Source organism: Rattus norvegicus, chromosome 16, assembly GCF_036323735.1.
Source record: "Rattus norvegicus strain BN/NHsdMcwi chromosome 16, GRCr8, whole genome shotgun sequence".
In the NCBI taxonomy this organism is placed as follows: Eukaryota; Metazoa; Chordata; class Mammalia; order Rodentia; family Muridae; genus Rattus; species Rattus norvegicus.
Window position 1 is genome coordinate 18,608,107 of NC_086034.1, and position 27,670 is coordinate 18,635,776.

Here is a 27,670-nt window from a genome sequence, read left to right on the forward strand (position 1 = left end):
TAAAAACTGTAGCTAAGAGACAGTCTAATATAGCCAAGGTTGATGTTGAACTTATTCTCCCTCCATCTCCTTTCTGCTGGTACCAGGATGCACCGCCACACCCAGCTTCCAGGACCACTAATGACGCAGAATTGGCCACACCATGTAGGGCATCGCTAGAAAGGTACAAGCGCCCTAAAGAAGGCGACCCGTGGAACCTCCCACTGGCCTGTGTTGGACTCTCCTGGTGACAGGAGGAAGCCGGGCGGGAGGGGTAGGGGTCTGGGAGCGCACGGCAGAGCAACGCGCAGAACCATGCATCTGGCTGTTTTCCTACAGAGTGAGGACATAAAGGAATGTGGTGGCCCTTGCCAGTCATCCCAGCAATGTGGAGTTTGAGGGAGGAGCATTGCTGTAAGTTCAGTGCCAGGCTGAGCCACATACAGAGACACTGTGTCAAAAAAAAAAAAAAAAAAGACACGGACCGGAGCAGAGGAAACAACCTTTGTTCTGTAGAAAAGCCCCATCTCCCGGAATGCAGCCCGCGCCTGCGCACTAGCAGTGGGGAAATCCCTGACTCCTGTACGGGTTTGCTGGAAGGGAGTTCCGCGCAGTTGCCAAGGAGACCAGGCGGTCCTAAGAGTCACGCGCTGCGCACGCGCGGAGTACTTTGTTTCCCTCACCTGGGCTTTCCCTCCGTGTGTATGTGGGGGGGGGGTTCTGCGCGCATGCGCCAGCCGCTGCTAGTCCCGGGGGACTAGGGGAATCCTCCACCGCCACTGCGCCCACGCGGTCCGGGGTAATCCGCTTGAACCAGAGAGGAGCTCCTGGAGAGGGCGGCGGGGGAGGGCTGCCGGCGGGGTCTTCCCCAGGTTTCCTCCCTCGCGGTCGCCATGGCAACCGTGCGGGGGCTGCAGAGAGGGCTACAGGGAAGCCGGGTAGGTGTGCGCATGCGCCGCCAAGGCCGGGGGTTTCCCTTTTGCCGGGCCTGGACAACTAAGACAAAGGGATCCACGCGCTGCTGGAGAGGAGAGCGGGGTGGGCCTCGCACGGTTAGCCACACCTGTTATCCCAACACTTAGTGGAGGCATGAGAATTAGGAGTTCAAGGCCATTATGGGCTCCGTGAGCTCTTGTGAAAAAAATCACATGGCACAAAGCCTGCAGCCAGAATTTGGCTCCTCTCCCCCTGTCTCTCCACTCATTTCCCCCTCCCCCCTGCGACTCCCCATCCACAACCGTCTCCCCAGCCTAGCCCCCTCCACTTCCCCAGGTCTCCACCCTCTCCCCATCCCGGTGTCATGAACTCCAGCCCAGTGTATGGTACAAAGACCTGGCTCCCTCACGTAGCTCCGAGCGGTCCAACCGGGTGACTGGCCCCACCGGCAGCGCCTTTGGTGTACTCTGGGGCGCAGCCCGTGCCTCTCCGTCCGCATCACTCAGGTGCGTGGCAGTGTCCAGAGGGACAGTCTCCTGTCGCGGACCGCAGCGCCACTCTTTAGGGTGCAGACGCCTTCCTCGCGCCTTTGTCCTTAGTACAAAGCTTTCTTCCATCCTTTGTGGAGAGAGCGTGTGACACACAGGCTATGGGAATAATGAGCCGCAAAGAGGGTCAGGTCCCAGCGGACACCCTGAACACACACGCTATTTGATCCCCAGTGGCGGGGCAGCCCCACTGCGTTACTGAAGTTTCGGGGACGCCCTACAGAAGGCATGAAGGCCTTCTGTGCTGGGTCCAAAGGTCCTTCCCAGCTGTCTGTGCACAGACCCCCTTCTCCGGCACCTTTATTTGAGGTTGACTCGCCCCAATTGCCGCTTCCTCCCGGCTCCCTAAGTGTCTTTAGGTGCCTCTTTCTCCTTGAGGAGGGTGATGAATGTATCAGGAAAGGAGGGCGTTAGGGACCTGAAACCGGGGCGAGATGGCCAGTAAGGACGCCGGTCGGGAAAGATCACCTTCAGTCTATGAATGAGATGTGGGAGTAGTTGGCACAGGACAGAGCTGGCCAAAGGGTCCAGATGCTAGGGGTCACCTAGGGGTTCTGGGAAAGACTATGGGTCTGGGAAAAGCCAGGTTGGTCTCCTCGCTTGCAAGGAGAGACAGACAGGGGAGATGTGCTGGACCGGAATGTGACCTGTCACCAAGCTATCAAGGTGTTTCATGAGGCAGGGATTGTTGGGAGTCCAAGAATCGCGGCTTGAGGACTCCACTCAGGGCGATACAAGGTTCAGGGTTCCCCACAGCGATGGGAGTCCTTTGTCGTCCCTTCCCCCACATCTACGTCCCTCCCTCGAGCTCTGTTCTTCAGACCCCGAAGTCCCCCTTTCTGCCATGTCTCTCCCCGCCCGCAGCTCCGCGATGGGAGGGGCCCTCGCAGCCCGCGGCTGTCGCCAGCGCATCCCAGCCCCGCCCGTCCGAGGAATCCCCGGCCACCGCGGGAGCGCCGCGTAGCTCTTGACAAGCTGCGGGGCTGGGGGACTGGCGCGAGGGGAACGGCTATTTTTAGAATGTATGGAAGAAAAAATACAAAAACAAAAATAACAACAACGAAAAATGATGGAGACTCTTAAAGGCCTCCAGACTCGCAGGAGGAAATCCCCCCGTCTCAGACCGTGGCTGAAGGTGGGTGGGTGCTCAGGGGTGGGGCTAAGAGGGAAGGGCTGCTAGGGGGGTTGGGGGGGTCGACACTTAGAGGACAAAGCAGGACAGAACCAGCAGCCCACATTTCAGTTTTGGAGAGCCACCCCAGAGTGGGCTGGGGGAACTGAGTCTTGGGTCTAGCCCAAGTCCGGGCTCCAGACTCTGCTTTTCGGCTCCTTGAGCTCTCCAGACCCCAGGAGGCTCATTGTTCTGGCTGGGTAGTTTGACCTTCACGGTCCCGCCACCCCGGCATTCGCCGTTAGGGGCGCAGGGGGGACCCCATCTGCGTGAGCAGCACCTTACAACCAGACACCGGGACAGAGAAGTTTTCTCTTCCTGCCGCTCTGGTCACTTAGGCACCCCACCCCCCAACCCCAACCAGGACCTTCCAGTCTGGGCCGCGTCATCAGCTGCTCGAGTCTCCCGGCGTCTCTCCCTCTCGACCCTCCCCTGCCCCAGGCTCAGCTTCCCGCAGGAGTGCAGTTCTCTGTGGGAGGCGACAGCTGCTGCGCCTGACTGGGTTGAAGGGCAAGGGTTCCCGGTCCTGGTCGCAGCCTCAGTTTACCCGTCTGTAAACTGTGTGTGTAAAGCCAGCGGATACCAAGGTTCACCCCAGCCCTTGGCGTGTCCTCGGTCACTGTCAGCCTCGGCGGGGTGCACGCTGGGAGCCGCCGCGGAAGGGACACCTGACCGTCCCCAGCGGGCCGCGAGGGTGGGGGTCCGCGCTGCAGCGGCGCGCGCACCTCTGTTCCCACGCCCTTGCCCGGCTGCTTGTTCACTTGGTTTTGCTCTCGGACCAGGACGCAGGGACTCCAGCAGCTGAAGCTGAAGACTGCTGGTGAGTGAACAGGCGAAAGCGGGGAGCGATAATGTGGGGGTGTCTCTTTGCCCGGCTTCACTAAGTCTACCGATGCTTAGGAGACCTGCGGGAATCACGGGTGTCCCTTCATTTTCCCCAGACAATCTGAAGCAGAGACTCCTAGTATGAGACCTGAGTCCCTGGGAGAAAGGGGCTCAGCTTCAGGTGAGGTTGGGGACCTGGGGACTGCCACTCAGGATAGCAGTCCTCACAACCCCATGGCTCCTTCCTTAGGCATTGGTCCTCATGTTTGTCGGGGATTCCCCCCAGAGGTGGCAGACAGGAGCTTCAGAGCTGATCTGCTAGACCCTCAGGTTTTTTCCTCTGGCTTTCTCTCTTGGCCGGTCACCCCCTGCAGTGGGTAGCTTGGGGGGGGGGGTGTCCAGAGAGGGTTAGTACTCAACCAAGGTCACCCAACAAGGCAGGGGCAGACCAGTCTTGAACCCAACAAATCCTGGGTGGGGTCCTGTCTGGGCTTTTTATTTCATCCTTGAGCCTGAGGTGTGAAACCCCTCAATCTGGTGCCCAGGAACTAGGGGGGAGGTTAAGTAGGATTCCCCAGGATTCATTTCATGGCCACGGTCTAGCTCAGTTGGCCGGGCCCAGCCCCAGATCCTGTGGATCACCTAGGAGGCAGGTGTCTGGAGGAGGCCAACAGATTGACCTTGGCAGCCCCTGCCCTCGCCAGCCACTGTCAGCTCTCCTGAGCCACCACCCCACTACCCGTGGCCACTGCCCCTTGCCCAGGTCCTGGGAAAAGAGAAAAGTCACGTTTAAGTTCACAACAGCAAGCAAGGAAGAACCAGGAGGGAAGGGGAGTGTAGAACAGCAGTGTGCAGGACCCTGAGCTCAAGGAGGGCGCAGGCTCTGAGAATGCAGCCTCTGAGAGCGAAGCCTCTGAGAGCGCCTGAGTAGCTTAGGGAGCAAGCTGCTGTCCCAATGCCTCATCGCCTCATCGACAAATGAAGCATTTCACTATTTGGAGAGAAAGTCTCACTCCACAACCCTGGCTGGCTTTGAGTCCGAGGTCAGCCTTCCTCTGCCCGACTGAAAGCATGGCTGTGGCTACCTGGTACACCTTGTTTATTTCTTTGATTTGGTTTGATTTTTTTGTTTGTTTGTTTGTTTCTTTGGCTTTTTAAAGACATTATCTTACTGTGAAGCCTAGGCTGCTTTGAAACTTGAGGTCTTCCTACCTCAAATGCTGGGCTCACAGCTGTGGGTCCCATAGTCGCCAAAGCCACTAATCTTAAAGAACACTGAGACCCATAGGCCTTCAGCCTGGTGCTGGCGCATGCCTTTTAATCCCAGCGCTCACAAGACAAGACAGAGGCATCAGGGCTAAATCTCTGTGAGTTCAAGGCCAGCCTAGTTTATACTGAGAGTTCTGGGACAGCCAGGGCTCCACAAAGACCCTGTCTCAGAAACCAAAAGCAAAACAAGAAAAGGAACCCTGTGGCCCTGTCCCATCTGGTTCCCACGTCTGATCCTTACAGGTGTGGAGAAGAAAAGAGCCACGGGCAGAGCCATCCCACCTCTGAGGGCAACTTCAAGGCACCAAGTAACACGGACCTCAGGTTGGTGGTTTCCAGAGCCCTTTACAGCCCAGGGTGAGTTACCTAGCCCTGGTCACCCCTAGGTGTCGGGCAGGAGGGTTGATGCCTGCCAGGCCTGAGTTGGGGGGAGGAGGGCAGCCTGGGCTACAGAGTGATACTTTATCTGAAAAAAACAGCAACAAAAAAGCAAAGACAGGACTGGGCAGTGAGTCAGGTGGGAGGGCGCCTGTGTAAGTAAGGGGACCCGTGTGGATCTGCATGCTCCATGCACACGGGAAAGCAGGGTGTGGCCTGTGTAGAACCTCAGCACTGTGCAGGGTGGAGGCAGGAGAATGGCAGGGCTGGATGGCTGCCAGCCATCTCCAAGCTAATGAGAAACCCTGTCTCAGGGTATAACTCTTGAGAGTGAGCCACAGAGGCCGATGCTCTCCAGCCCGCTCAGGGATACACAGAGGGGGGGGGGGAGACACAGAGAGAGAGACACAGGGGCGGGGGGAGACACAGAGAGAGAGACACAGACAGAGAGACACAGACAGAGACACAGATGCACAAAGACACATACTGGATAAGTAAACAATAAATAAATAAAGTCTGCTGCCCATGTCTGTCTGCAGGCCTCATGGCCCTACACTGGGCAGTTGTACACAGAAGGCTTAGCTAGTGCCATGACTCTGTAGTGAGTTTGAGACCAAGGTAACTTAAAATCCTGTCCCTTTAAACAAAACACACACATACACACACACACACACACACACACACACACACACACGCGCGTGAAGTTAATTAAAAGCTTTTTAAAATTAATTTTATTTTGGGGGGGCAGGGTTCTTTAAACAGGCTTTCTCTGTATAGCCCAGGCTGTCCTGGAACTTGCTGTGAAGACCGGGCTGGCCCCAAACTCACTATGATCCACCTGCCTCTGCCTCTGTCTCCCAAGTGCTCATATTAAAGACATCAACACTACCACGTCCTAATTTTGATTTTTTTAAAAAAGTATATGTCTGTGAAGGCATGGCACGTGAGTGCAGGTGGAGACACAGGAGGTAGTGAGCCACTGGTGTGGGTGCCAGGCTGGGCCTCTCCCAGAGCAGCAGGTGTCTTGCTGAGCCCTAAGTTTAAAAAAAAAATAAGGATTTTTCTGAGATATGTGCACATATGTTTGTGCCTGGTGCAATGCTGCTGACCTTGGGAGCCAGAGGATGGTGTTCGATCCTGGGGAATCGGTGACAGAAGCGGGTATCTGCCCTCTCAATTAAATATTTTAAAGGGGCTGGGGCTGCTCCCTTGGCGCACTAGCCTGGCCCACACCAAACCCTGGCTTCTATTCCCAGCACTGCGAAAACTAGGCATGTGGGAGATGAAACTAGGAAGACCTGAAGCTCAAGGTTATTCTTGGCTACCTAGTGATTTTGAGTATAGCCTGAGCTACATGAGACCCCCACCTTGAAACAAGAAAACAAGGGAAAATAAAAACTTAAAAAATTAAAACCTGGGCTGGAGAGATGGCTCAGCGGATAAGAGCACTGACTGCCCTTCCAGAGGTCCTGAGTTCAATTCCCAGCAACCACATGGTGGCTCACAACCATCTGGAAAACGGCATGTCTGAAGTCAGTGATGGTGTACTCACATACATGAAATAAATAAATAAATCTTTAAAAAAAATTAAAACCTGGTGTTGAGGATTTAGCTCAGTGGTAGAGTGCTTGCCTAGCAAGCACAAGGACCTGAGTTTGGTCCTCAGCTCCAGAAAAAAAAAATAAATTAAAACCTATAACAACAACAGCAAAACCTCCTGAAGCTTAAGGGAAAAGGCCTAGAAAAGACACAGCATTGAAAGAGCAGCAGCACAGCTGGCTGGCAACATCACCATTGCCCAGTTCGATCCTCTCAGCAGGGGCGGGGAGCTAGTTCAGAGAGGTTGGTGACCTGCTTAGTGTCACACAGCCTGGTTGGTAGAGTTAAAGGCAGGTCCAAAAGATCCTGACCCACCCCTCCATCTCCAGTCCTGACTGATGTCTAATGTCAACTGTGCACTGTCCATGGGGTCAGTATTAGACAATCAACAAACACTGCATAACTAGCTACTATCCATAAGATCTTGGGCGAGGTGCTGTGTATATAGTAGGGACTGAGACCTTCTGTTAAAACAAAAACCATCAGATAGCACTTCTGCATGAGGTCAGATTGTGAAGTCTGGGGACAAGCAAAGGTCCTGACAGTTGCAGAGATGAGTGGGCTGGGTCTCCAAGGCTTCCTAAGGAGCCTGTGGATGTCACCTTGTATGTTATTGGGGCGTTGCCTTCCCGGAGACGACTGGGGCTGGTGCTCTCCCACTTGAGGTCTGGCCTGTTGGGAGCTTCTGTTATCTCTGAGAGGACAAGCTCTGTATACAGAATGGGCTCAGGGCACACAGATGGGTAAATCCAAGCTCTCCAAGCCCCAGATTACCCAGAATTAGCTCCCTGAGATGTGGGACCCCACTTCTGTGATTTCCTTCTCTGCTCCTGCCTCAAGGCCTTTACACACTCAGCGATGACAAACTCCTTCCTGGTTTTCTGTTCATTTTGCAACAGGGCTATAGCCCAAGTTGGCTTTCTCTCTATATTGGGAAGGCTCGTCTTTTCCTTTAGGGCTCGGCCTCCCCAGTGCTGGGATGGCTGGTGTGTGCTGCTGGGCCTGCTTGATTTCAGAGCCTGGGGGAGAGTGTGTGTGACCAGGCCACCTCTGCTTCAGCCCCTGTCTCTGGGTGCCATCAGGCCAGAAAGGGTTTCCTGGTGTCCTTCAGCCACTGCCCAGGACTGGTGGCTCAGCCCTCAGGCCCTAAGAAAGTGCCTCGTGTTCAGCAGTCTCCAAAGGACAGTTTTTGCAAGGCTGTTTTCTGTCACAGGAGTCTAACAGTATCCCAAGGGTATCTGTGGCTCCTCCACTCCCTTCCTGCCCACCATAGCCCTCTGGAGCCCATGCCTAGAATGAAGGTGTGGCCAGTTTGCACTCAAGCCCAGAATCAGCCCCTGCCGATTACCGGCCCCAGCCTCATTTGTCCTCAGGGCTGAGGTTCTTGGAGGTCTCTGGGCCATCCCAACTGGTTGCTAGGATACCTCCTCCTTGAGGGGCTCCTTAAAGGCAAGGTGGGCCCCAAGAGGGAAGGGGTGTGTCTTATAGGCAGAAGTGGCTGCTGAGCCTGTTAATTCCTTTGTTGGACTTGATTGTGGCCACAGGCACCATGGGTGTGCATGGTGAGACAGGGATCTCAGGAGAACTAGATGCGCAGTGAACACCCCAATTTTCATGACAAACTGGGGCATGTCCCTAATCCCTGGGAGCTGTGAGAGGTTGAGGCGTGTCTCAGGAGGTTGTGTGCTTACAGCTTCGTTGGTGGAGCGCTTTCCCAAAGTTTATGAAACCCTGGGTTCTGGTGTCAGCACTAGCAAATGGGGCTTGATGGCCCATGCCTGTCCCCTCAGGCAGGACTAGAGAGGTAGAGACTGGAGGGTCAGTTCCAGGTCGCCCTCAGCTCTGCAGTCAGTTCGAGCCTCACAAACACAAAAAACCTTTCTTAAAAAGAAGAAGAAGAAGAAGAAGAAGAAGAAGAAGAAGAAGAAGAAGAAGAAGAAGAAGAAGAAGAAGAAGAAGAAGAAGGAAGAAGAAGAAGAAGAAGAAGAAGAAGAAGAAGAAGAAGAAGAAGAAGAAGAAGAAGAAGAAGAAGAAGAAGAAGAAGAAGAAGAAGGGGGCTGGGGATTTAGCTCAGTGGTAGAGCGCTTACCTAGGAAGCGCAAGGCCCTGGGTTCGGTCCCCAGCTCCAAAAAAAAAAAAAAAAGAAGAAGAAGAAGAGGAGAAAGAAAGAAAGAAAGAAAGAAAGAAAGAAAGAAAGAAAGAAAGAAAGGGAAAGGCAAGGCACAAAAAAAGATCCCTGGGTTGTCCAAGGAGGGGCAGGCAGGGAAGGCCGATGGCCTCAGGATGAGGTGGCCTCAGGATGAGGTGGCCTCAGGATGAGGTGGCCTCAGGATGAGGTGGCTGCATACAGAAGGTTCAGGGGCTGGAGACAGAACCTGGTGTTCTTGGCCTGTCCCTTATAGTGTCTCTTGGAACCTGCTCATGTCTGTCATGTCAGGCCAGTTCCACCTGGCTCCCTATGTGCATAGCACGGATGTGGCAGTGACCCCCAACACCTGGGCTGTCACTGTGCTGGTGGTTCTGCTGGGCTCAGTGCTTCACTGCTCCAGGGCCACTTGTTGGCCACACATCTGCCCCTTGGTCCTTCCCAAGGCTCTGTGAGCTGCATAGACGCTGGGCCAGGAAGGAATCGGATGGAGCCGGGAGGGAGAGCTGCACCTGGGGGCGACCAAGGCTGCAGACCAACCTCAGCTCCCCAACATGACTGAGGGGGTGGAGAAGAGGGCTACCCCTTGGTCCTTCCGGTGTCTTGGGAGACACCTGAAGCTCCAGCACCTTAGGGAGAAGGCTGAGGCAGGAGGACTTCAGTGAGTGAATTCAAGATTAGCTTTGGATACAGAATGGGACCCTATCCAAAAACAAAAACAAACAAACAAACAAAAACCCAAAAAACAAAAACCCAAGACCACAAAAAATGTTGCATGGGCTGGGAAAGGGAAAGCCTGTCCCAGCGCTCTGGAGGTGAAGGGAGAAGGAACAGGACTTAAAGGTCATCCTTGGCTACAAAGCCAGTTCAAGGCTAACCTGGGATCCCTGGTAAGTTCTAAGGCAGTCTGCACTTCACACTGAGTTTGACGCCAGCCTGGGCTACATAAGACTTTGATTCAAAACAAAAACTTGCGTGAGTGAGCTCTGCAGGTTTGGCTTGGGGATGGGGGAACAGCAGGTTTGGGGTTCTCTACATCCTTGATGATTCCAGCTCCCCGGAGCTCTTTCTGCCGGCAAAGCTGATAGGGTTCAGGACCGGTGGCCTTGAAGTGAGCGGACTTGTCTGTCCCCAGAGATGAGGTCCAGGTGTGCAGGATCCCTTGGAATAGCTGGTTGTCCGCGCACAGATGTCCATCTCGGGGACACGGGGGTGGGGGGGGTGTACGCTCCTAATCTTCAGAGCGCCCAGGAGGAAGCTTTAAGCATGGGCGGGGCCTGAGGGTCATGGGGGCGGGGCCTGGCGTGCTCAGCCAATCCAAGGCGCTGCTCATCCAGGGCGGTGCTGCTCCCCCTCCCTGACCGGCCGCGGCGGGGACGCGCTGGCACGCGGGTCCAGGTCCCCGCTGTCGCCCGCAGGTATTGGCGAAAGGAAGCGGGGGGTGGTGCGGGGGGCGGCGGTAATAGTGACTCCCCGGGCTATGCGGCCGGGGACGATGCTGGGGATGGTGTCGCCACGGGGTCAGGGTCAGGGACACAAGAGTGGGTGCGCGTGTCTCCCGGTGAGGGAAGATTGTGAGTGGGAGACGCTGAGTCCACGAAGTCCGTGCACAAGGGTGCATGTGGTACTGTCAGTGGCATGAGCACGCGCTCGCCGGCCACCCTGAACCGAGGTCAAGGTGCTCAGTGACAGCACCTGGGCTGCCAGCCTGGCCTTGTAAGCTCCCTGGCGGCCGGTGGGCAAAGGGCAAGCAGACCCGGTCACCCTGAAGAGTCAGTGAGCCTGGTGAGGAGAGCTCTGGCACCCTTCCTCCGCCCCATGGCCTTCTGGGTGCTGGAGAGGCCATCCAGACACAGGTCTAGTGTCCTGAGAATTTCTATAATGGGCCATTCTCGCTGCGGTTCCTGCGAAGGGGTGTGGGGAGGTGGGTGTCTCCTTGAGACTCAGCAAGGGACACCTACTGATCCGATTTTATTTTGTAACAGGGTCTCATGTTTTGAAACAGAGTCTCGTGTAGCCCAGGTTGGCCTCAAGCTCACATAGGACAGGCTAGCCTTGGCGTTCATCACCTCTTGCCTCAGCCTCCCCAGTTGCTTACATGATAGGTATGTATCACCAATCCTGTCATGATGACTCACATCTGCCATCCTATCATCTAGTGTATGTCACAAGCTCTGGGCCAACCTGGGCTATTGATTGAGAGCCTGTCTCTAAGGTAAATAAATAAAATCACAGAAGACAAGAAAAAGAAACAGACTGAGGGGTTGGGGATTTAGCTCAGCGGTAGAGCGCTTGCCTAGGAAGCACAAGGCCCTGGGTTCGGTCCCCAGCTCCGAAAAAAAAAAAAAAAAAAGAAAAAAAAAAAAGGAAAAGAAATAGACTGAGCTGGTATCTCAGGCCCCATGACAGAAAGCAGCTCTGTCCCAGCTCATAGCCCCTCAGGGGGAGAGGCAGGCTGGTTCCCTGTCAAGGCCCTGCCCACTGCCACCACCAGGCAGAGTTCATCAGTCACTGCTCTAACTTGGTGCTGGTCGAGAGCCCAGCTGGCTGCCTGACATTCCTTTAGAAAACCAGAGCAGGAGTTCCTGGTGCCTTTTACCTGGAGGCTCAAAACACAGCGAGCCTAGGACTGTTCACCCAGGTAGCTCCCCTCCTTGCTCTGCATCCATCCTCCTAAGCCAGCCCAGACTACCCAGGAGGAGGCTGCCCAGGGGAGCAACATGGCAGCTCCTAGGCTGTGCTTGGCACATGTGTCAGGCAGCTGAGTCACAGCCCCAAACTGCCTCTCCTTCCGTGTGGGGAGAGGTATGCAGTAGGCCTTGCAAGCACCCAGGCCACCTTGTCACTTGCTGTCAGTAGCTTGAGGGGAAGGGGGTGCTCAGGCCAGGGTGGTTACAGGGCACACTGGTGTCTGGAAGGTAGAGATAGCTCTGGGGAGCTGCAGCAGGGTTTGAGCAGGGGAAGGTATATGCTGACATGATCCACATGATCAATGCATTCCAGACTCTCCCGAGCCTTGGAATGTTCTGGAATAGCTACAGTGATGGCTCTTTCTTGTCTCCACAGGTCTGTTCGGAAGCCCTTCTGCTGAACCATGCTGGGCCCCAACGGGCCTGCTGCAAGTCCAGCCCACGGAGGCAGGTGGCCATGAGTAGCCGCAGCCACAATGGCAGTGTGGGGCGGCCTCTGGGCAGTGGGCCTGGATTCCTGGGCTGGGAACCTGTGGACCCCGAGGCAGGCCGCCCCCGACAGCCCACCCAAGGCCCCGGCCTGCAGATGATGGCCAAGGGTCAGCCTGCTGGGCTGTCACCCAGTGGCCCCAGGGGCCACTCCCAGGCGCAGGAGGAGGAAGAGGAAGAGGAGGATGAGGACAGGCCAGGCTCAGGGAAGCCCCCGACCGTCAGTCACCGCCTGGGCCACCGTAGGGCCCTCTTCGAGAAGCGTAAACGACTCAGTGACTATGCACTCATCTTTGGCATGTTCGGGATTGTCGTCATGGTGACAGAAACAGAGCTGTCCTGGGGTGTGTACACCAAGGTAGGCCCCGTTCCCCAACATCTGCTCAGCCTGGGGTTGGCATCTCATCTGGGTTCCATGAGCAAAGGCAAGGGGCGCAGGAGAGGGAATGCAGATGGGTGCCGCACGCTGAAGTCGCCAAGATCCGTAAGGCTGTGCCACACTGAGATGTTTCTGGGAGCCAGAGGAGCTGAGACTGGAAAGGGGGAAGCCGCAGGGACAGACCCCGTTTGGGGGGTAATTGTCCCCACTCAGCTGGCGCCTGGGCAGCTATGCCGGGAACCACAGTGTCCCCTCCCTCTCTGCGCAGGAGTCTCTGTGCTCATTCGCCCTGAAATGCCTAATCAGCCTCTCCACTGTCATCCTGCTTGGCCTTGTCATCCTCTACCACGCCCGAGAGATCCAGGTTGGTAATCACCACCTCGGAGGTGTGACCCGACGCTGGGCAGGGGCCTTGGGGACCCTCCCAATGTCCCTGTTTTGTCTGTTCTCCAGGGGGTTGTTTTTTGTTTTTGAGACAGGGTCTCAAGTAGCCCAGGTTGGACACTATTGATCTCGTCACCATCTCCCATGCTGGGATGACAGAGTGGGCTGCTAAGACCAGTTCTTCCCTTTGATGCTAGGGAGGCAGGCAGGTGCCCTTTGACCTGAGGCATAGGGATGGAGACTGAGGGAGGCCACAGATGTAGCTCTGCAGTGCTGAGAAGGTTCCAGAATGGGGAAGTTGCTAGGATGAACAGACTCTGGGCTGCAGGAGGGCCAAGGGAGTCAGACTGAGGGCTGACAGTGATGAGGTCTCTGGTTGGCACTTGGGCCATGGAGAAGGTGTCACCTGCAGTGTGGGGCAGGTGCCCTCCTGATGGCAGGGAGGCTCTTGAGGCCTACCAACACCACTGTGTCCCAAGACAGTGTCAGACCATGTGTCCCCCACAGGGCGAGGTGGACATTAAGCTAAAGGACTTCTTTGCAGTTCAGGTGATCAGACCCAGGGCAGCGAGGCAAGCACTTTCCCCAGAGCTCAGCCCAACACTTCCTTTCCTCCTTTTATTTTGCACGTGTGTGTGCACATGTGTGTGTGGTGTATGTGATGTGTATATGTGGTGTGTGTGGTGTGTAGTGTGTATGTGGTATGTGTGGTATACATGTGTGGTGTATGTATGTGGTATGTGTGGTGTGTATGGTGTATGTGGTATGTGTGATATATGTGGTGTGTGTATGGTGTGTGTATGTGGTGTGTGTAGTGTGTATGTGGTGTGTGTATGTGATGTGTGTGGTGTGTGTATGTGTGATATGTGTATGTGGTGTGTGTAGTGTGTGTGGTGTGTGTGTGTGTGTGTGTATGTGGTGTATGTGGTGTAGTGGTGTGTGGTGTGTGTGTGGTGTGGTGTGTGTGTGTGTGGTGTGTGTATGTGGTGTAGTGGTGTGTGGTGTGGTGTGTGTGGTGTGGTGTGTGTGTGTGTGTGTATGTGGTGTATGTGGTGTATGTGTTACATGTGGTATATGTGTTGTGTGTGTGGTGTAGTGGTGTGTGTGGTGTGGTGTGTGGTGTGGTGTGTGTGTGTGTGTGTGTGTGTGGTGTATGTGGTGTGGTGTGTGTGATGTATGTGTTATGTGTGGTATGTGTGTTATGTGTGTGGTGTATGTGGTGTGTGGTGTGTGGTGTGTGTGTGTGTGTGTAGGTTATTTCTTTGGAATCCCGGACTTGAACTGAGGCCCTCATGCTTGCAGGCAAGGCAAGCATCTTTGGTTGACTTTTAGTTTTGGCTACATCTGAAAAACCATGTGTCCTACATGGCACATATCACATCATCCTACTACTTTGGAGACTGAGGTAGGAGGATTTGAGAGTTCAAGGCCAATCTGAGCTTTATAATAAAAGCCTGTCTCAAAAAGACAAGACAAAACAACAAACAAAACAAAACAAGCCAAACGGAGTGTTTTACACCTGTCAACAAACATTTGGCACTGATGCATAAGAATCAGAACTTCAGTGTCATTCTTGGAAATCTAGAGGGTCGGGGCCAGCCTGGGCTAAATGAGACCCTCTCTCAAAAGAACACAAACAGAAATAATCTTTGTCCAAAATCCTGAGCTGGGTGGGATTGAGACCCATGCCAGCATTCCCTCTGAAGGGGGTAGCCCCATCCCCAGGGGACCCACTCAGCCACCACCGCCTTCCCACAGCTGTTCCTGGTGGACAATGGTGCCGATGACTGGCGCATTGCCATGACGTGGGAGCGAGTGTCCCTGATCTCGCTGGAGTTGGCTGTGTGTGCCATCCACCCAGTGCCTGGCCACTACCGCTTCACATGGACGGCGCGGCTGGCCTTCTCCCTGGTGCCGTCAGCAGCCGAGGCGGATGTGGATGTGCTTCTGTCCATCCCCATGTTTCTGCGCCTCTATCTGCTGGCTCGGGTCATGCTCCTGCACAGCCGCATCTTCACGGACGCATCCAGTCGCAGCATCGGAGCCCTGAACCGTGTCACCTTCAACACACGCTTTGTCACCAAGACACTCATGACCATCTGCCCTGGCACTGTGCTGTTGGTCTTCAGCATCTCCTCCTGGATCGTCGCTGCATGGACAGTGCGCGTGTGTGAGAGGTGACCCACCATGCACCACCACCGTCCTGTCCTCGAACCCAAACCCCAGGTCCCCACCTCAGCCCATTCACCTGCAGACAGTCCTGTGACCTCACAGGAGCCTGCATGGGGGACCTCAGTATCTCTGGCTGGGAACTATGGCCATCCCTGCCCATGTCCTCAGTCTCTGGTCCCCGGGGAGACCCATCACTCCGTCCCTGACCTCCTCCGGGCATCCCATGCTGGCCTCTGACTATAGCCCCCCGACAGAGCTGCCTCCATCCCGGTCCCTCCACTGATACCCCCACTTTCTTATTTCTGGGGAGCTTGGGTAGAATTCAGGGCTCAGGGCCACCGCGTACAGGCTCAAGTTTAATGTTAACTTTCCCTCCCTGTCTCTGGCCTTCCGGACCCTAGGGGGAACACGTGAGTCCCACGGTCAGCTGAGCTGCCTCCAGCCCCACCCCCACCCCACCCCCATCTGCACCCCTGCACCCACTCCCATGACTCAGCCACCCAGCTACCTCTGTTGCCCACCAGCCCCACCCCCACCTCACACACCCCTCCCCTGACTCAGCCACCCAGCTGCCTCTGTTGCTGCCAGGGAGGGGAGCTGGCAGCCAGGGTGGGCCTGGCTAGAGGAAGGAACACCCAGAGTCCAGGCTTTTTGTCAGCTCTGGGATAGAAGTCTCAGATCCCTCAGGGCCTGGCGGAGGGTATAGAGTGAGGGAGGAAACGATGTCATGCCTCTTGAAGTCCCAGAAAAGGAGACTGATTTCCTCCGGGATTGAAGGACTTGCCTGGGGTCCCAGACCTGACTGAGCAGAGACAGGTATAGCTGGGCTGCATTAGCACAGGAGTGCCTCGGTGGTGGGTATCATTTACCCATTTGGTGGTTATGAGGTCCATCTGCTCTGTGCCGGAAAGGCCTTGGTGGGAGACCTGGATCTCCCACTTCATGTCCTTCCAGGGGTCAGGCTGCTTCTCAGGGATCTGATGTGCCCACAGTTCTTGTAGCTGCACCCTGATAAGAGCGGAACCTTGGGACCCTCCCTGGACCCCTACTCTAAGCCGGGAGAGGAGCATGCAGCCTGCCTTAAATGCCACACTCTGCAGTTTGCCACCTTGCCTTGCTGTCCCCCCCACCCCCAGCCCTGTCCCCACCCGCATGTCTCCATCCCTGCACTTGGGTCACCCTGTAGCTGCAGTCTAACATGGGAGCTACCCCTGTCATCTCAGCACTAAGGAGGTGGAGGCAGGGGGCTATCCTCAACTACATAGCAGGCTTGAGGCCAGCATGGGCTACATGATGCCCAGTCTCAACAAAAAAATCAACACTAGGGGTTGGGGATTTAGCTCAGTGGTAGAGCGCTTGCCTAGCAAGCGCAAGGCCCTGGGTTCAGTCCCCAGCTCCGAAAAAAAGAAAAAAAAAATCAACACTAACTGCAGAACCATCTCTGGGAAGCTTGGGACTGTGGGCAAGTTCCCTGCTCCCCATCACTCCCAAACCTGAGCAGGTCTCTGCTGTCAGGGCACTCAGTCCCCATAGCTCCTATAGGTGAGACCTTTCCCACAGAGGCAAAAATCCAGCTGTTATCCAGTCCTTTCCACACCCAAGGCCTCAGGCTGGGGGCCTGACTCCCACCTTTCTCAGTGCCCCTCCCCCTCCTTACACTACAGCTACCTCTGGCCTTCTGCCTCCCCCAGTCCTCTTTCCTTAGGCCTCACAGGCTCTGCTATGGGAAGTTCTTCCTAGTGTCTACCCTACATGCTTGTCTTCTCTGTGGCTGTGCCTTCAGGCCATCCTTGGTCATGCCATGGGGTTTAGGGAGGGTAAACATGGTGGGTTGCAGCATGGGTGTCAGGGTAGTGAGAGGCTGGAAGGACCATGGAGGAGGAGGGCACAGTATCCCCATCCCAGCCCTCACCACTCAGCCCCCACCCCAGTCCCTGAGCAATCAAGAAACACGCCCCAAAGTCCTGTTCCCATCCCTAGGGGTGTGATGAATGGAGATTGTGAGGACAGCATGGAATGACAAGCCTTGTCTGTGCCCCCAACACCAGGTACCATGATAAACAGGAAGTGACCAGCAACTTCCTGGGGGCCATGTGGCTCATCTCCATTACCTTCCTGTCCATCGGCTACGGGGACATGGTGCCGCACACCTACTGTGGGAAGGGCGTGTGTCTGCTCACCGGCATCATGGTGAGTGCAGAGCCCCTGTCTTTCACCCCAAGTCTGGCTCCAGTGTTGCAAGGGTTTGTCTAGGGAATTCTGGGGATACCACACCCATGCCTAGAGGTCCCAGCTGGCCCACATCTGATTTCGGGGATCCTGAGTGTCTCATCAGCACCTCTAAAAGTCTGTCTGTAGTGACTCTAGGAGCCAGGAAGAAGGAAGCCTCAGCTCTCTCATCTTTGGTGGGTGTGGTCCACTCAGGTCATCAGATTCCTTTTCCCTTGGTTTAAGTAACGGTTTTCTTTGAGACGGGAGTCTCACTATGTATCCCTGGCTGCCTTTGAACTCACAGAGACCCGAATGCCTCAGCCTCCCAAGTGCTGGGATTAAAGGCAAGCACCACCAGCAGCACAGCCTAGGCAGCAGTTTTCTAAGCCGCTGACTAGTACACCATTCTTGCTGAAGCACAATATTCTTGCAAAGACAGCATTATCAACGGTCACAGTAGCACATGCCTGTCACCCCAACATTTGGGAAGCTGAAGCAGGTGGGTGGCCACTTCCAGGCCAGTTTGGGCTGCCGTTAGAGATGCTGTCTCAAAACAAAATTAAACTAAAAGTAAGTTCTCAGCCACACAAACTTTAGCTGGCTCTCACCAGGCCCAGCTCATGTAACCATGTCTCTCTAAAGGCTTCATGGACTCTTGGCTAATTCACCTGGCTGTGCTCCACCCAAGAAAAGAGGGAGAACAAGGATGGGCCTTGGCCCAGTCTCCCAGAGCACAGGGCTGAATTCAGCCTTGCAGCCCACAGTGGCCTGGAGGGAATACAAAACTACATTCCCTAATGAGCCAGATCCCTTCCAGAAAGTTCTGTGGTTAACCATAGTCCTTTAATGGACATAGCTTTAAAAGTACGAGTCCTTTCAGAAAATTCTAACTAGCAGCTAGAGCATCACCCAAACCCCTCCCTAGGGGATTCTAGGCAGGGTTCCGCCCCTGAGCCATGCCCACAGCCATTCACTGGGGGATTCTAGGCAGGGCTCCGCCCCTGAGCCATGCCCCAACCTCTCACTAGGGGATTCTAGGCAGGGTTTCGCCCCTAAGCCACGCCTCCTGCCCTTCACTGGGGGATTCTAGTCAGGGCTCCGCCCCTGAGACGGTGTCCCCAGCCACACATTCTTACTATGCTAGAAGCAGTCCTGAAAGTCCTGGACTCTGGGGCACCACCTGCCTCTGCCTCCTGAACTGCTAGGACTTTGGTGCTCCAGCTGCCTGACTTGCTGCTCTCCCCTGCCCCATCTCCTGTCGCCATTTCCTTTTCTGGACACTGACAGTTACACTTTCGGCTTCCTCATTTCCAACACCTATCTGGCCTTTTGGAGGCAGACATGGGTGACTTTTGTGTGTGGCAGCTGTTTGTGCTTTTGTGCTCTGTAAGGATCTTTCTCCCTATTCTTTGTCCTGACTCTGTAGTATTCCCTCCAAAACTTTCCAGCAAATTGCTTTAACCTTGTCAATGTGACTTTTCCCAAAAAGCAGCCTCTTGGTCCTTAAAGACCCTAATCCAGACCAGGGTTGAGGCAGGCTCATCTTGGTGGTCTTAGCAGTCTCACTATGGTGGTCACTTCAGCACCTGCCCCCTCCCTCAGTGCCCCGATGGCACCCCTTGGGTGTTGGAGGCTCCCTGTTTCACTATGGCAGATACCTTCCCTCTTTTCTGTGTAACTTCTCATGTCCTGCTCCTACTGTCGCAGAGGGGCCAGGACACAGGGCGGGCTTCGGAGGTGGGTGTGCCTGGCACAGGGATTCTGATATGCCCTCCCACTACACACAGGGAGCAGGCTGCACTGCACTCGTGGTGGCCGTCGTGGCCCGGAAGTTGGAACTCACCAAGGCTGAGAAACACGTGCACAACTTCATGATGGACACACAGCTCACCAAGCGGGTGAGGCGTCTGCAGGCCACTTCTGTCTCTGTGGGTCACCACTATAGCTGTTCCAAAGTGGCATCAGGCTCAGTCCAGTGTCCACTGTCCGCAGCACAGAGGAGACATGGCCATACTGCACTTCCAGCTCTGGATCAAGCTGCTAAGTGCACACCCCAAGTTCTTCAGTGTTTGCACACGGCCCTTTCTGTGCAGATCTGTTCCCCATGTATAAAACGAGGGGCCAGAACTCAGCAGGCAGTGTCTGCCCTGGATTCCCTCCCTCCCAGCACCACACAAACCAGGCATGATGGTGTGTGCCTGTCATCCCAGCACTCAAGCCAGAGGCAGGCGAACAAGGCCAGCCTCAGCTACATAGTGAGATTGAAGCTAGCTTGGGCTACATAAGACTGTGTGAAACAATGGCTCCCAGTCTTCCTAATGCTACAACTCTTTAATATAGTTCTTCATGTTGTGGTGACCCCCAACCATAAAATTATTTCTGTTGCTACTTTATAACCGTAATTTTGCTGCTTTATGAATTGTTATGTAAATATCTGACACTCTTAGGTGAACTGTATGAAGGGGTCATTTAACCCAAGTAGGTCACAGTCCCCAGGTTTCAAGCCACTGCCGTAGTAACTGATAGCATGTGCACGGTTGTTAGAGTTCCATATTCACCATTTGACCATTCAGTACCTGTGTTGTATAGCCATGGGCATGCAAACACACCCAAACACATAGTGCAGAGATTTCCCAGAGGTTTCTAGAAACTGACAGAAGTTTCTGATCCTCTGATAATAACCCTATTCTTTTTTTTTTTTTTTTTTTTTTTGATCCCCAGGTTAAAAACGCCGCTGCAAACGTTCTCAGGGAGACATGGCTCATCTACAAACACACCAGGCTAGTGAAGAAGCCAGACCAAAGCCGGGTTCGGAAACACCAGCGTAAGTTCCTTCAGGCCATCCATCAGTAAGTCCGGCTCCTTTGCAGCGCCTTTCTCTCTGCTCACCTGGCTCTCAGAGTCACACACAGCTTTGCCCTAGTGTTGGCCTCAGGGAATGTTGAAGAATGTTCAAAATGATTCCGGGAGAGGAAAGTGGGAGGTTGGGGGACTGAAGAGTAGACTCTTGGGAGACAGTATCCCTGTGTGAGTCACCTGTGTCTAGGACATGACGGTCTGATGCAACCCCCTCTCCGTCGCCCCTCCCTTCCGTCGCCCGCCCCTCCATAGCCCCTCCCCTCCACCATCTTTCCCTGTATCCTCCAGCAGTTATTGAGATCAAACACATTTGGATTAGGGCCTAGAGGGAGGCAGAAGCATGGACAGGAATCCCACAGGCAGCCGTACTGAGGAGGGTGTGAAGCCCAGGCTGAGGTAGGGAGGTGGGGGGAGCGATCACAACTACGGAACCGTGCTAAGGAGAGCCCTGACAATGGAACTAGTGTTTGAGCTCTCAGGAAACCAAAGAAATAAAACCAAAAAGGGACAGTCCTGGGAAAAATACGCAGAGGCACAGTGATTGCAGGGTGAGGATCTTCCCAGCTGTGGTGGTGTTTCTTGGAGAGGGCCTGCAGCAACTCGGTCCTAGTGGGACTCCCAGTACAGGAAGTGTTGCGTGCCTGTCTGCCGCCCCTTCCCCTTCCCTCTCCCCTCCCTTCCCCATCTTTCTTTGCCTGTGATGCTATGACACTCCAAAGGCGCCAGGGTCAGAACTCTGGGCCTTAGGAGGCAGCCCACAGCCCTGGGGTGGCATATGCAGGATGAAAGTGGAAACAACCTTTGTTCACCTCTGGTGGGCAGCACTCCAAGCATCAAGGGTGCACCTGGTCAGCAGCTATGGTCAGCAGTTCACGTCCTGTCTGTGTTGTGCTGATCCCCGTTGGCACCGCCCCTGCCAGCCTCAGTTTCCATTCAGGATGTTTTCTCAGCAAGTTGCCCATGGAGGCAAGGTGCCACTCAAGGGACTGTGGGAGAAAGGCAGTGACTGGCAGCTACCCAGGGCTGCCAGGAAGTCCCCGGGGTGACAGGACACAGGTGTCTTAAGGGGTTGGCCTCTTACATTATGAGACCGGATTCCAGCCCACCGAGGCAGCAGCAACTTGGCAGCCCAGGACCCCCTGCCAGGAACTGGGGCGTCATCTGGTGATGGGCGCTGCCAGCCACTAAGATGTTGCTGCTTGAGACTAAAATGGCTCTGTGCTTTTCTCATTCTCGGTTTTCTTTTTCTACGCTCTCCTGGCTCTTCCCAGGGCGCAGAAGTAAGTCTTGGGGTGACTGGAAGTCTGGTGGTGCACGATGCCCATGGGGGGGAGGGTTATGCCACAGGCATGTCTGTAGTGGGCAGGGAATATGTCTGTCTTTGTCTTGTGGATGGGCCCACATCCTTGGAAGTGGCCTGACCTGGGCCGGGATTACCCGCAGCCCCGAGGGTCTGCTGGAGCCTCACCTGCTCCGTCCCTGCCCTATCCCTAGGCTCCGGACTGTGAAGATTGAACAAGGGAAGGTGAATGATCAGGCCAACACGCTGGCTGACCTGGCCAAGGTGAGAGTCAGCAGGGCGGGCGGGCGGGAAGGACAGGCTCCGGGACACAGGGACAGTGTCTGATCAGAGGAGGCTGGAACCCCACAGTGCAGCATCGAGTTTCTGCTCCGCTTGGCTCTTCAGTTGAAATCCATGAACAGAACAATGATTCCAGGCACGGGACCACAAGCCCAGGTTCTAGCTCCTCCAGAGGCTGAGGCAGAAGGATCCTCTGAGGCTAGGAGATCAAAAATAGCCCGGGCTATATAGAGACCCAGTATTAAATACATACACATACAGCATAGGATTCTAGGCATGGAATCCACCCCTAACCAGATCCCCAGCCCCTCACTCAGGGATTCTAGGCAGGGGCTCCACCTCCCGGTCTAGCCAATAATGGCTTTGGAAGATGTTAAATTCTTTTTGTTGCTTTTGAGACAGTCAGTGTGTCATATAGCCCGGTCTGTCCTGGAATTCACTGTACAGCCGGGGACAATTTAGAACTCCTGATGCTCCTGCCTCAGCTTCTAGAGGTCAGGAATGTTAGGCAGAAGTCATAGAGCAGTTCGTTTCACATAGTATACTCAGTGTACACATGCCTGCAGGATGATGTCCTGGAATCCTGGAGACTATGTCTTAAAAAATACATACATACATACATACATACATACATACATACAATACATACAATATATACATACATACAATACATACATATATACAATACATACATGCACACATATAATACATATATACAATATATACATCCAATACACACATACATGCAATACACACATACATGCAATACATACAATACATACATACAATACATACATACATGCAATACATACATATAATACGCACATACAAACAAACAAATAAAGCCAAGCTAGGCCTGGTGGCACACACCTTTAATCCCAGAGCTCTGGCTTGTGAGTTTGAGACCAGTCTGGTCTATATACCAAATACCAGGCCAGTCAGGGCATGTGGTTATTTATGCCCTGTCTAAATAAATAAATGAATGAATAAATAAACAAATAAAATACCTGAGATGGCTATGAGCCAACTGAAGGCTGGCTACAGTTGTGGGTTTCTCCAAATGTCATCCTGGCTTCTGGACAAGTGGGGACAGGTGAGGTACAGTCTGGGCAAAGGCATGGTGGCCCAATGGAGAGGGCCTTCCTCTAGCTCTGTCTGACCCTGCCATGTTCATGAGCCTCCTCAATGGTGGTGAGCTTGGCGCCTGTGATGGGACTCTGCACGTCTGGCGCCCCCTGCTGGTCACACAGCTGGCCAGCTGCTAGAGCAGAAATTGCTTAACCCCCCTGCTCTTTAATCCTTATGGTGGCCCCTACTGTCCTTAGCCTTCTATCCTTAGCCATCTCCTGGCCCCTCCCTTGTCACTTGGTCTGTCTCTCCATCTCTGCAGGCACAGAGCATCGCATATGAGGTGGTGTCGGAGCTGCAGGCCCAGCAGGAGGAGTTGGAGGCCCGTCTGGCTGCCCTGGAGAGCCGCCTGGATGTCCTAGGCGCCTCCCTGCAGGCCCTACCAAGTCTCATAGCCCAAGCCATATGCCCTCTACCACCACCCTGGCCCGGGCCCAGTCACCTGACCACAGCCGCCCAGAGCCCACAAAGCCACTGGCTGCCCACCACGGCATCAGACTGTGGGTGAGGGCCTGCTGGTCACTAGACTGCTTAATCTTGGCCATTGTGTGGCCACAGCTAGCTCCTCACTGTTCTGGACCTCCGGACGACTGAGTTTGCAAGCTTGGGTGGAACTGAACTGACTGGACTGGCATTCATTCCTCTGAGGCTGGACCATGAGATCCATGGCCCCTTAGCTGTCCCAAGCCCCAGGAGGGCAAGGAGTAGTAGAAGGGGGGCCTCGACATTTCTAAGTAAATCAGAAGCCTCCAGCCCACTTCCTGTTTACATGGCAGGGGGGCCATGACCATCTCCCCAGAGGAGGTGGATGACCCAGCCTGTGGGTTCCTGAATGGGCAAGGACAGGGGTGGAAAGTCACTGCCCATGCATTGAGTACTTGCTGTATACAGGGACTGATACAATGACTTTTCTTCAGGATCTAATTGGAGTAAGGTACAAACAAATGAAAGTTGAGAGAGGTGAGGCCACTTGCCTGCAGTCACACAGCAATGGTCTGAGGCAGACACACTTGTCAAACAGCACAGGTGGATAGATTCTACTTGGGGATCCTCATGTCAAAGTAAGGGCACACGGGAGGGTATGGGGGCAGATGTGAGAGGGTGAGAGGCCAGGGTTACAGACAAGCAAAATCACCACGGTCCCTTCAGACCTCAGGTTCCATCCAGACTTTGGGTACTTGGGGAACACCGAGACACCTCACAGGGGTAGGTGGCTTGTCACAATCAACCATGGAGCCTAAGTCATGGCAGCCCCTGATATGGACGTTAGCCACCTGTCTCAGGAGATAGTAGACCTGAACTGAATCCCAGGGGCCCAGCTTGGACTCTACAAGTTTGTGGGCAGGAGCTGTGGGGTGGAGCGGGGGGTGGGGCTGGTTTTATTTCCCTGCTGCTATGGGGCAAGTCTCTAAGGGGAAACAGGCCAAACCTAACCCCCACAGGGGTCAGACAGTAGGTGCTCAATAAATGCTCCCTCTTCCTGAGACTGCCCATGAAGGCTTGGGAAACATAGCCTCATCCAGTCCCCTCTGAGTCCAGTGTTAGCTCCTGTCCATGAGGAGGGGACTGGGATCAAAACAGGACCGGAAGAAGTAAGGCAGGTCAATGTGACACATGCCTTTATTCCTAACACTTGGGAGGCCAAGGCAGGAGGCTTGCAATGTATGCACAGTAAGACCTGGGGGTGGCACAGAAATAAACAAGGCTGGAGGTGACTTGAGACTCCGGTGGTGACATTTGGGCATGGAAGACTCGACTCGCACTGCGTGCTGCATGTTCTAAGGTCCGAGAGGATCTGTGGTCCGCGCATCACCAGGAGGCAGGATGGGGCTGAATGAGAGCCTGAAATGCAGCTGTGAGGGAGAGCTACATGTCGCTTCAGTCAGCGGCCACATTCTCCCTGCCCGGGCCTGAATAATCAACGCTGGGGAGCAGGAAGTCAGGGTGTCTCAGGCCTGCTGGACATGCAGCTGGGCTCCAGGCGCAGTTTGGCGCTGGAATTGCGGGAAGTGACGCCGCAGGGCTTTGGGGATCAGCAGCTGCTGGGCTGGGTGCTGTTGGAGGTAGCCGTGCCGCTGCGTGTGCAAGCGCTGGTGGTGGCGGCATGGGGCCAGGCGGCCACGTACTGGCTAGAGGGTGCAGCATGGGCGTGAACGCTGTGACCAACAACTTCACCGAAGCCAAGACCTACCTGTGACGCCAGGAAGTGCTACTCTCGGGTGACCTTGCAGAAGCAGGAGCGCCCTATGCAGTAGATACTCAGGAAGCGGAGGCAGAAGGATTTCCAGGAGCTCAAGGCCAGCCACAGCTACATGGAGAGACCCTGTCTCAAAACATAAGAAATAAACGTTAGATGTGGCTGCACATGTCTGTCATTCCAGCACTGAGGAGCTGAGGCAGGAGGAGTTCTGCCTGGACTATGTCCCTATTCCAGGCCTGTGACAACCTAGAAATAGAGGTTCGTAGAGGGATACCCCCAATTAAAGTGGGAGAAATCAGGCTCCATGCAGGATCTGTGGAAACCGGGGGTGGGCTAGAGAGTCTCCTGTTTAGGGCCTCCAGGTAAGGGGGTTCCAATTCTCAAAGAAGCTTCTCAGGCGTGCACTCAGAATTCTGCCTGTTTGCTTTGCCCTGTCTGCTACTTTGGGTCTGAAGTGGGAGCAGGTCTGATGGTGTTTCAGAGTGGGAAGGGAATGTCCCACGGGAGAGGGGGAGCCCATGGGGATTGAAATGGGGGACATTCCACTGTGGATGGGGGTCATAACCCCTCCCACTTCCCATCCCTGTGTCAGAGAACTGCTGTGTGGCTGCAGGGCAGATGTGGTACCTGGGCTGGGCTCCCTGCCCCTCACTCACTCAGCTAAGCCAGGCCTCACTATGCCAGACCGAGAAATAGGCAGGGTAGAAACAGGGACCGCATCTGTTCCAGAAGCTCTGAACAGATAAATCCGCAGAAGGGACCCCGTTGAAACTTTCTTCTCCAAGTGACTCAAAGGGAATCCTGAAGCCACCCAGACTTTCACTGAGGACTTCCTCTAACACACTCACTGAGGACTTCCTCTAACACACACACACACACACACACACACACACACACACACACACACGGTGGGGTGGGTTGTGACATGCTGCGTGACACCAGGCGAAGGCCAGGTCCTCTCTGGGTCTCGGACGCTTATCTGTGTGGTACACTCACCGTGGGACGGGGTGTCTTCAATTCCAGCACTTTCCTTTAGGCCAAGGCCTGTGAGTCCTCTCTGATCCTCCAGGCCGCCCCATCCTCTCCCCGGGCTGCTGGTGAGAGGTGCTGCATGCAGCCTGGGGATCCCTGTGTTCACACAGCTGGGCTCAGGAATGAATTCGTGCCCCAGTGCACTCCCATGTCCACCAGGGGGCGCCGGCGTCCTACAAACGCCGGGCAGATTTTCCCGCAGGAGTAATTCTTCCTGTGGCTCTTAGGTTAACGGAGGCCCCAGAAGGGTCTTGCTCTCCCCAGGAACGCTGCAGCCCTGGACTCAAAATGTCAAAGAGTCTTCTGGGTTTGCTGCCTATGCATGGCGATTTCCTTCTGGATCTGAGAGACTAAGTTCCCCCATACCCTATGGAAGTGGAAACTGAGGCACGTCTTCCTCGTCCCTTGCCTAGGTCCCTTAGGCACACGGGGGGTGGGGTTGGATGGGGGACGGTGAATGCGGGAAAAGACCAACCTTCCCTGTCCCCACCAATTCGCACTGCAGGAAACAATCAGCCTGTAGTAGGGTGCTCCAGATAGGTCTGCAGGCAGAAGTTGATGATTAAGCTGGGAGGTTCTGGCCCAGTGGTCACTCCTGCCAACCCATCGCCTAAGAGGCTAAGACCGAAATTCCGTTGCTGTGAGTTCCGGGACCGCCTGGGTTACAGTATGAGATCCTGTCTCAAAATATAAGAAACAGGGGTTGGGGATTTAGCTCAGTGGTAGAGCGCTTGCCTAGCAAGCACAAGGCCCTAGGTTCGGTCCCCAGCTCTGAAAAAAAGAAAAGAAAAAAAATTATAAGAAACAGCCAGGCACTGTGGCAAACGCCTATCAAGCCAACTCTGAAAGACTGGTGGGGTTGGGCAAGTTCAACGTCAGGCTCCGTTCGAGTTCGAGGTGAATTCGAGGCCACCCTGGGCTATGTGAGACGCAGCATCAAAAGAAAAATAAGCTTTCGGGTTCAAAAACCCGATTTGAACTTTAATTCCAGCACTCGGGAAGCAGTGGCAAACTCATCTCTTTGAGTTCAAGGCCAGCCTGGTCTACATAGCGAGTTCCAGAGCAGCCTAGGGAACCCAGTGAAACCCTGTCTCAAAACTACCTGCTTGGGCTGGAGAGATAGCTCCTTGGTTAGCAACCACATGGTGGCTCACAACCATCTGTAATGAGATCCGATGCCCTCTTCTGACCTGCAGACATACATGCAGGCAAGATGCTGTTTGTATATATAATAAATACATCTTTAAAAAAAAACAAAAAACAAAAATACTACCTGCCTATCATCCAAGCACTCAGGAGGCTGAGGCAGGGGAACTGTCTCAAGTCCCAGGCAAGACATGAGAACCAGTCTCCCAAAACAACAGAAAAAAAAAAAAAAACAGTGACAGCTGGGTGACTAAGACCGGGTCCCCCATTCCTGGGTCTCAGTTTCCTTGTTTGACTGTGTATTTGCGAGACCCAAGGCGGCAGAAGTGCGCTGCAGCACCGCCCACTCAGGCTCGCCTCCAGAACCAAGCCCCGCATAAGGGTTCGTGAGGCCACGCCCCGCCGCGCTATTGGTGAAGTTCTTTTCGGTAGGCGAGGCTTTCTCTAAGGCTCCGCTCTATCTGCTTCGTGCTATTGACTCCGGCTCCGCAGGAGCGGAGTGCCCCTCAGACCACGCCCCTCTACGTTATTGGTCTAGTCCCTAAGA

General features: G+C 54.6%; 1 protein-coding gene and 1 long non-coding RNA gene across 17 annotated transcripts; one reads left to right on the top strand and one right to left on the bottom strand.

Annotated features, from left to right (window-relative positions):
* Positions 1 to 675: 675 nt before the first annotated feature.
* Kcnn1 (potassium calcium-activated channel subfamily N member 1) lies at positions 676 to 24,465 on the top strand. Of its 16 annotated transcripts, none has more exons than XM_063275661.1 (12): positions 684 to 1,421; positions 2,328 to 2,598; positions 2,999 to 3,454; positions 4,972 to 5,052; positions 11,918 to 12,388; positions 12,678 to 12,773; positions 14,552 to 14,970; positions 17,014 to 17,155; positions 18,964 to 19,074; positions 19,898 to 20,025; positions 21,530 to 21,599; positions 23,008 to 24,460. In XM_063275661.1, the coding sequence occupies exons 5-12, from the start codon at positions 11,999 to 12,001 to the stop codon at positions 23,251 to 23,253; spliced, it is 1,602 nt and encodes a 533-aa protein (XP_063131731.1). In that variant the 5' UTR covers positions 684 to 1,421; positions 2,328 to 2,598; positions 2,999 to 3,454; positions 4,972 to 5,052; positions 11,918 to 11,998; the 3' UTR covers positions 23,254 to 24,460. The 16 variants fall into 16 exon arrangements, 12 of the variants coding, with proteins under 12 accessions (XP_063131737.1, XP_063131731.1, XP_063131732.1 ...); XM_063275662.1 differs by having other exon boundaries at positions 684 to 917; XR_005494662.2 differs by having other exon boundaries at positions 684 to 2,598; positions 19,898 to 20,000; positions 23,008 to 23,077.
* Positions 20,577 to 27,656, bottom strand: LOC134482468 (uncharacterized). Its single transcript, XR_010058642.1, has 2 exons — positions 25,942 to 27,656; positions 20,577 to 25,068 (listed from the first exon to the last, which is right to left on the bottom strand). It is a non-coding gene; the product is annotated as an uncharacterized LOC134482468 (long non-coding RNA).
* Positions 27,657 to 27,670: the final 14 nt, after the last annotated feature.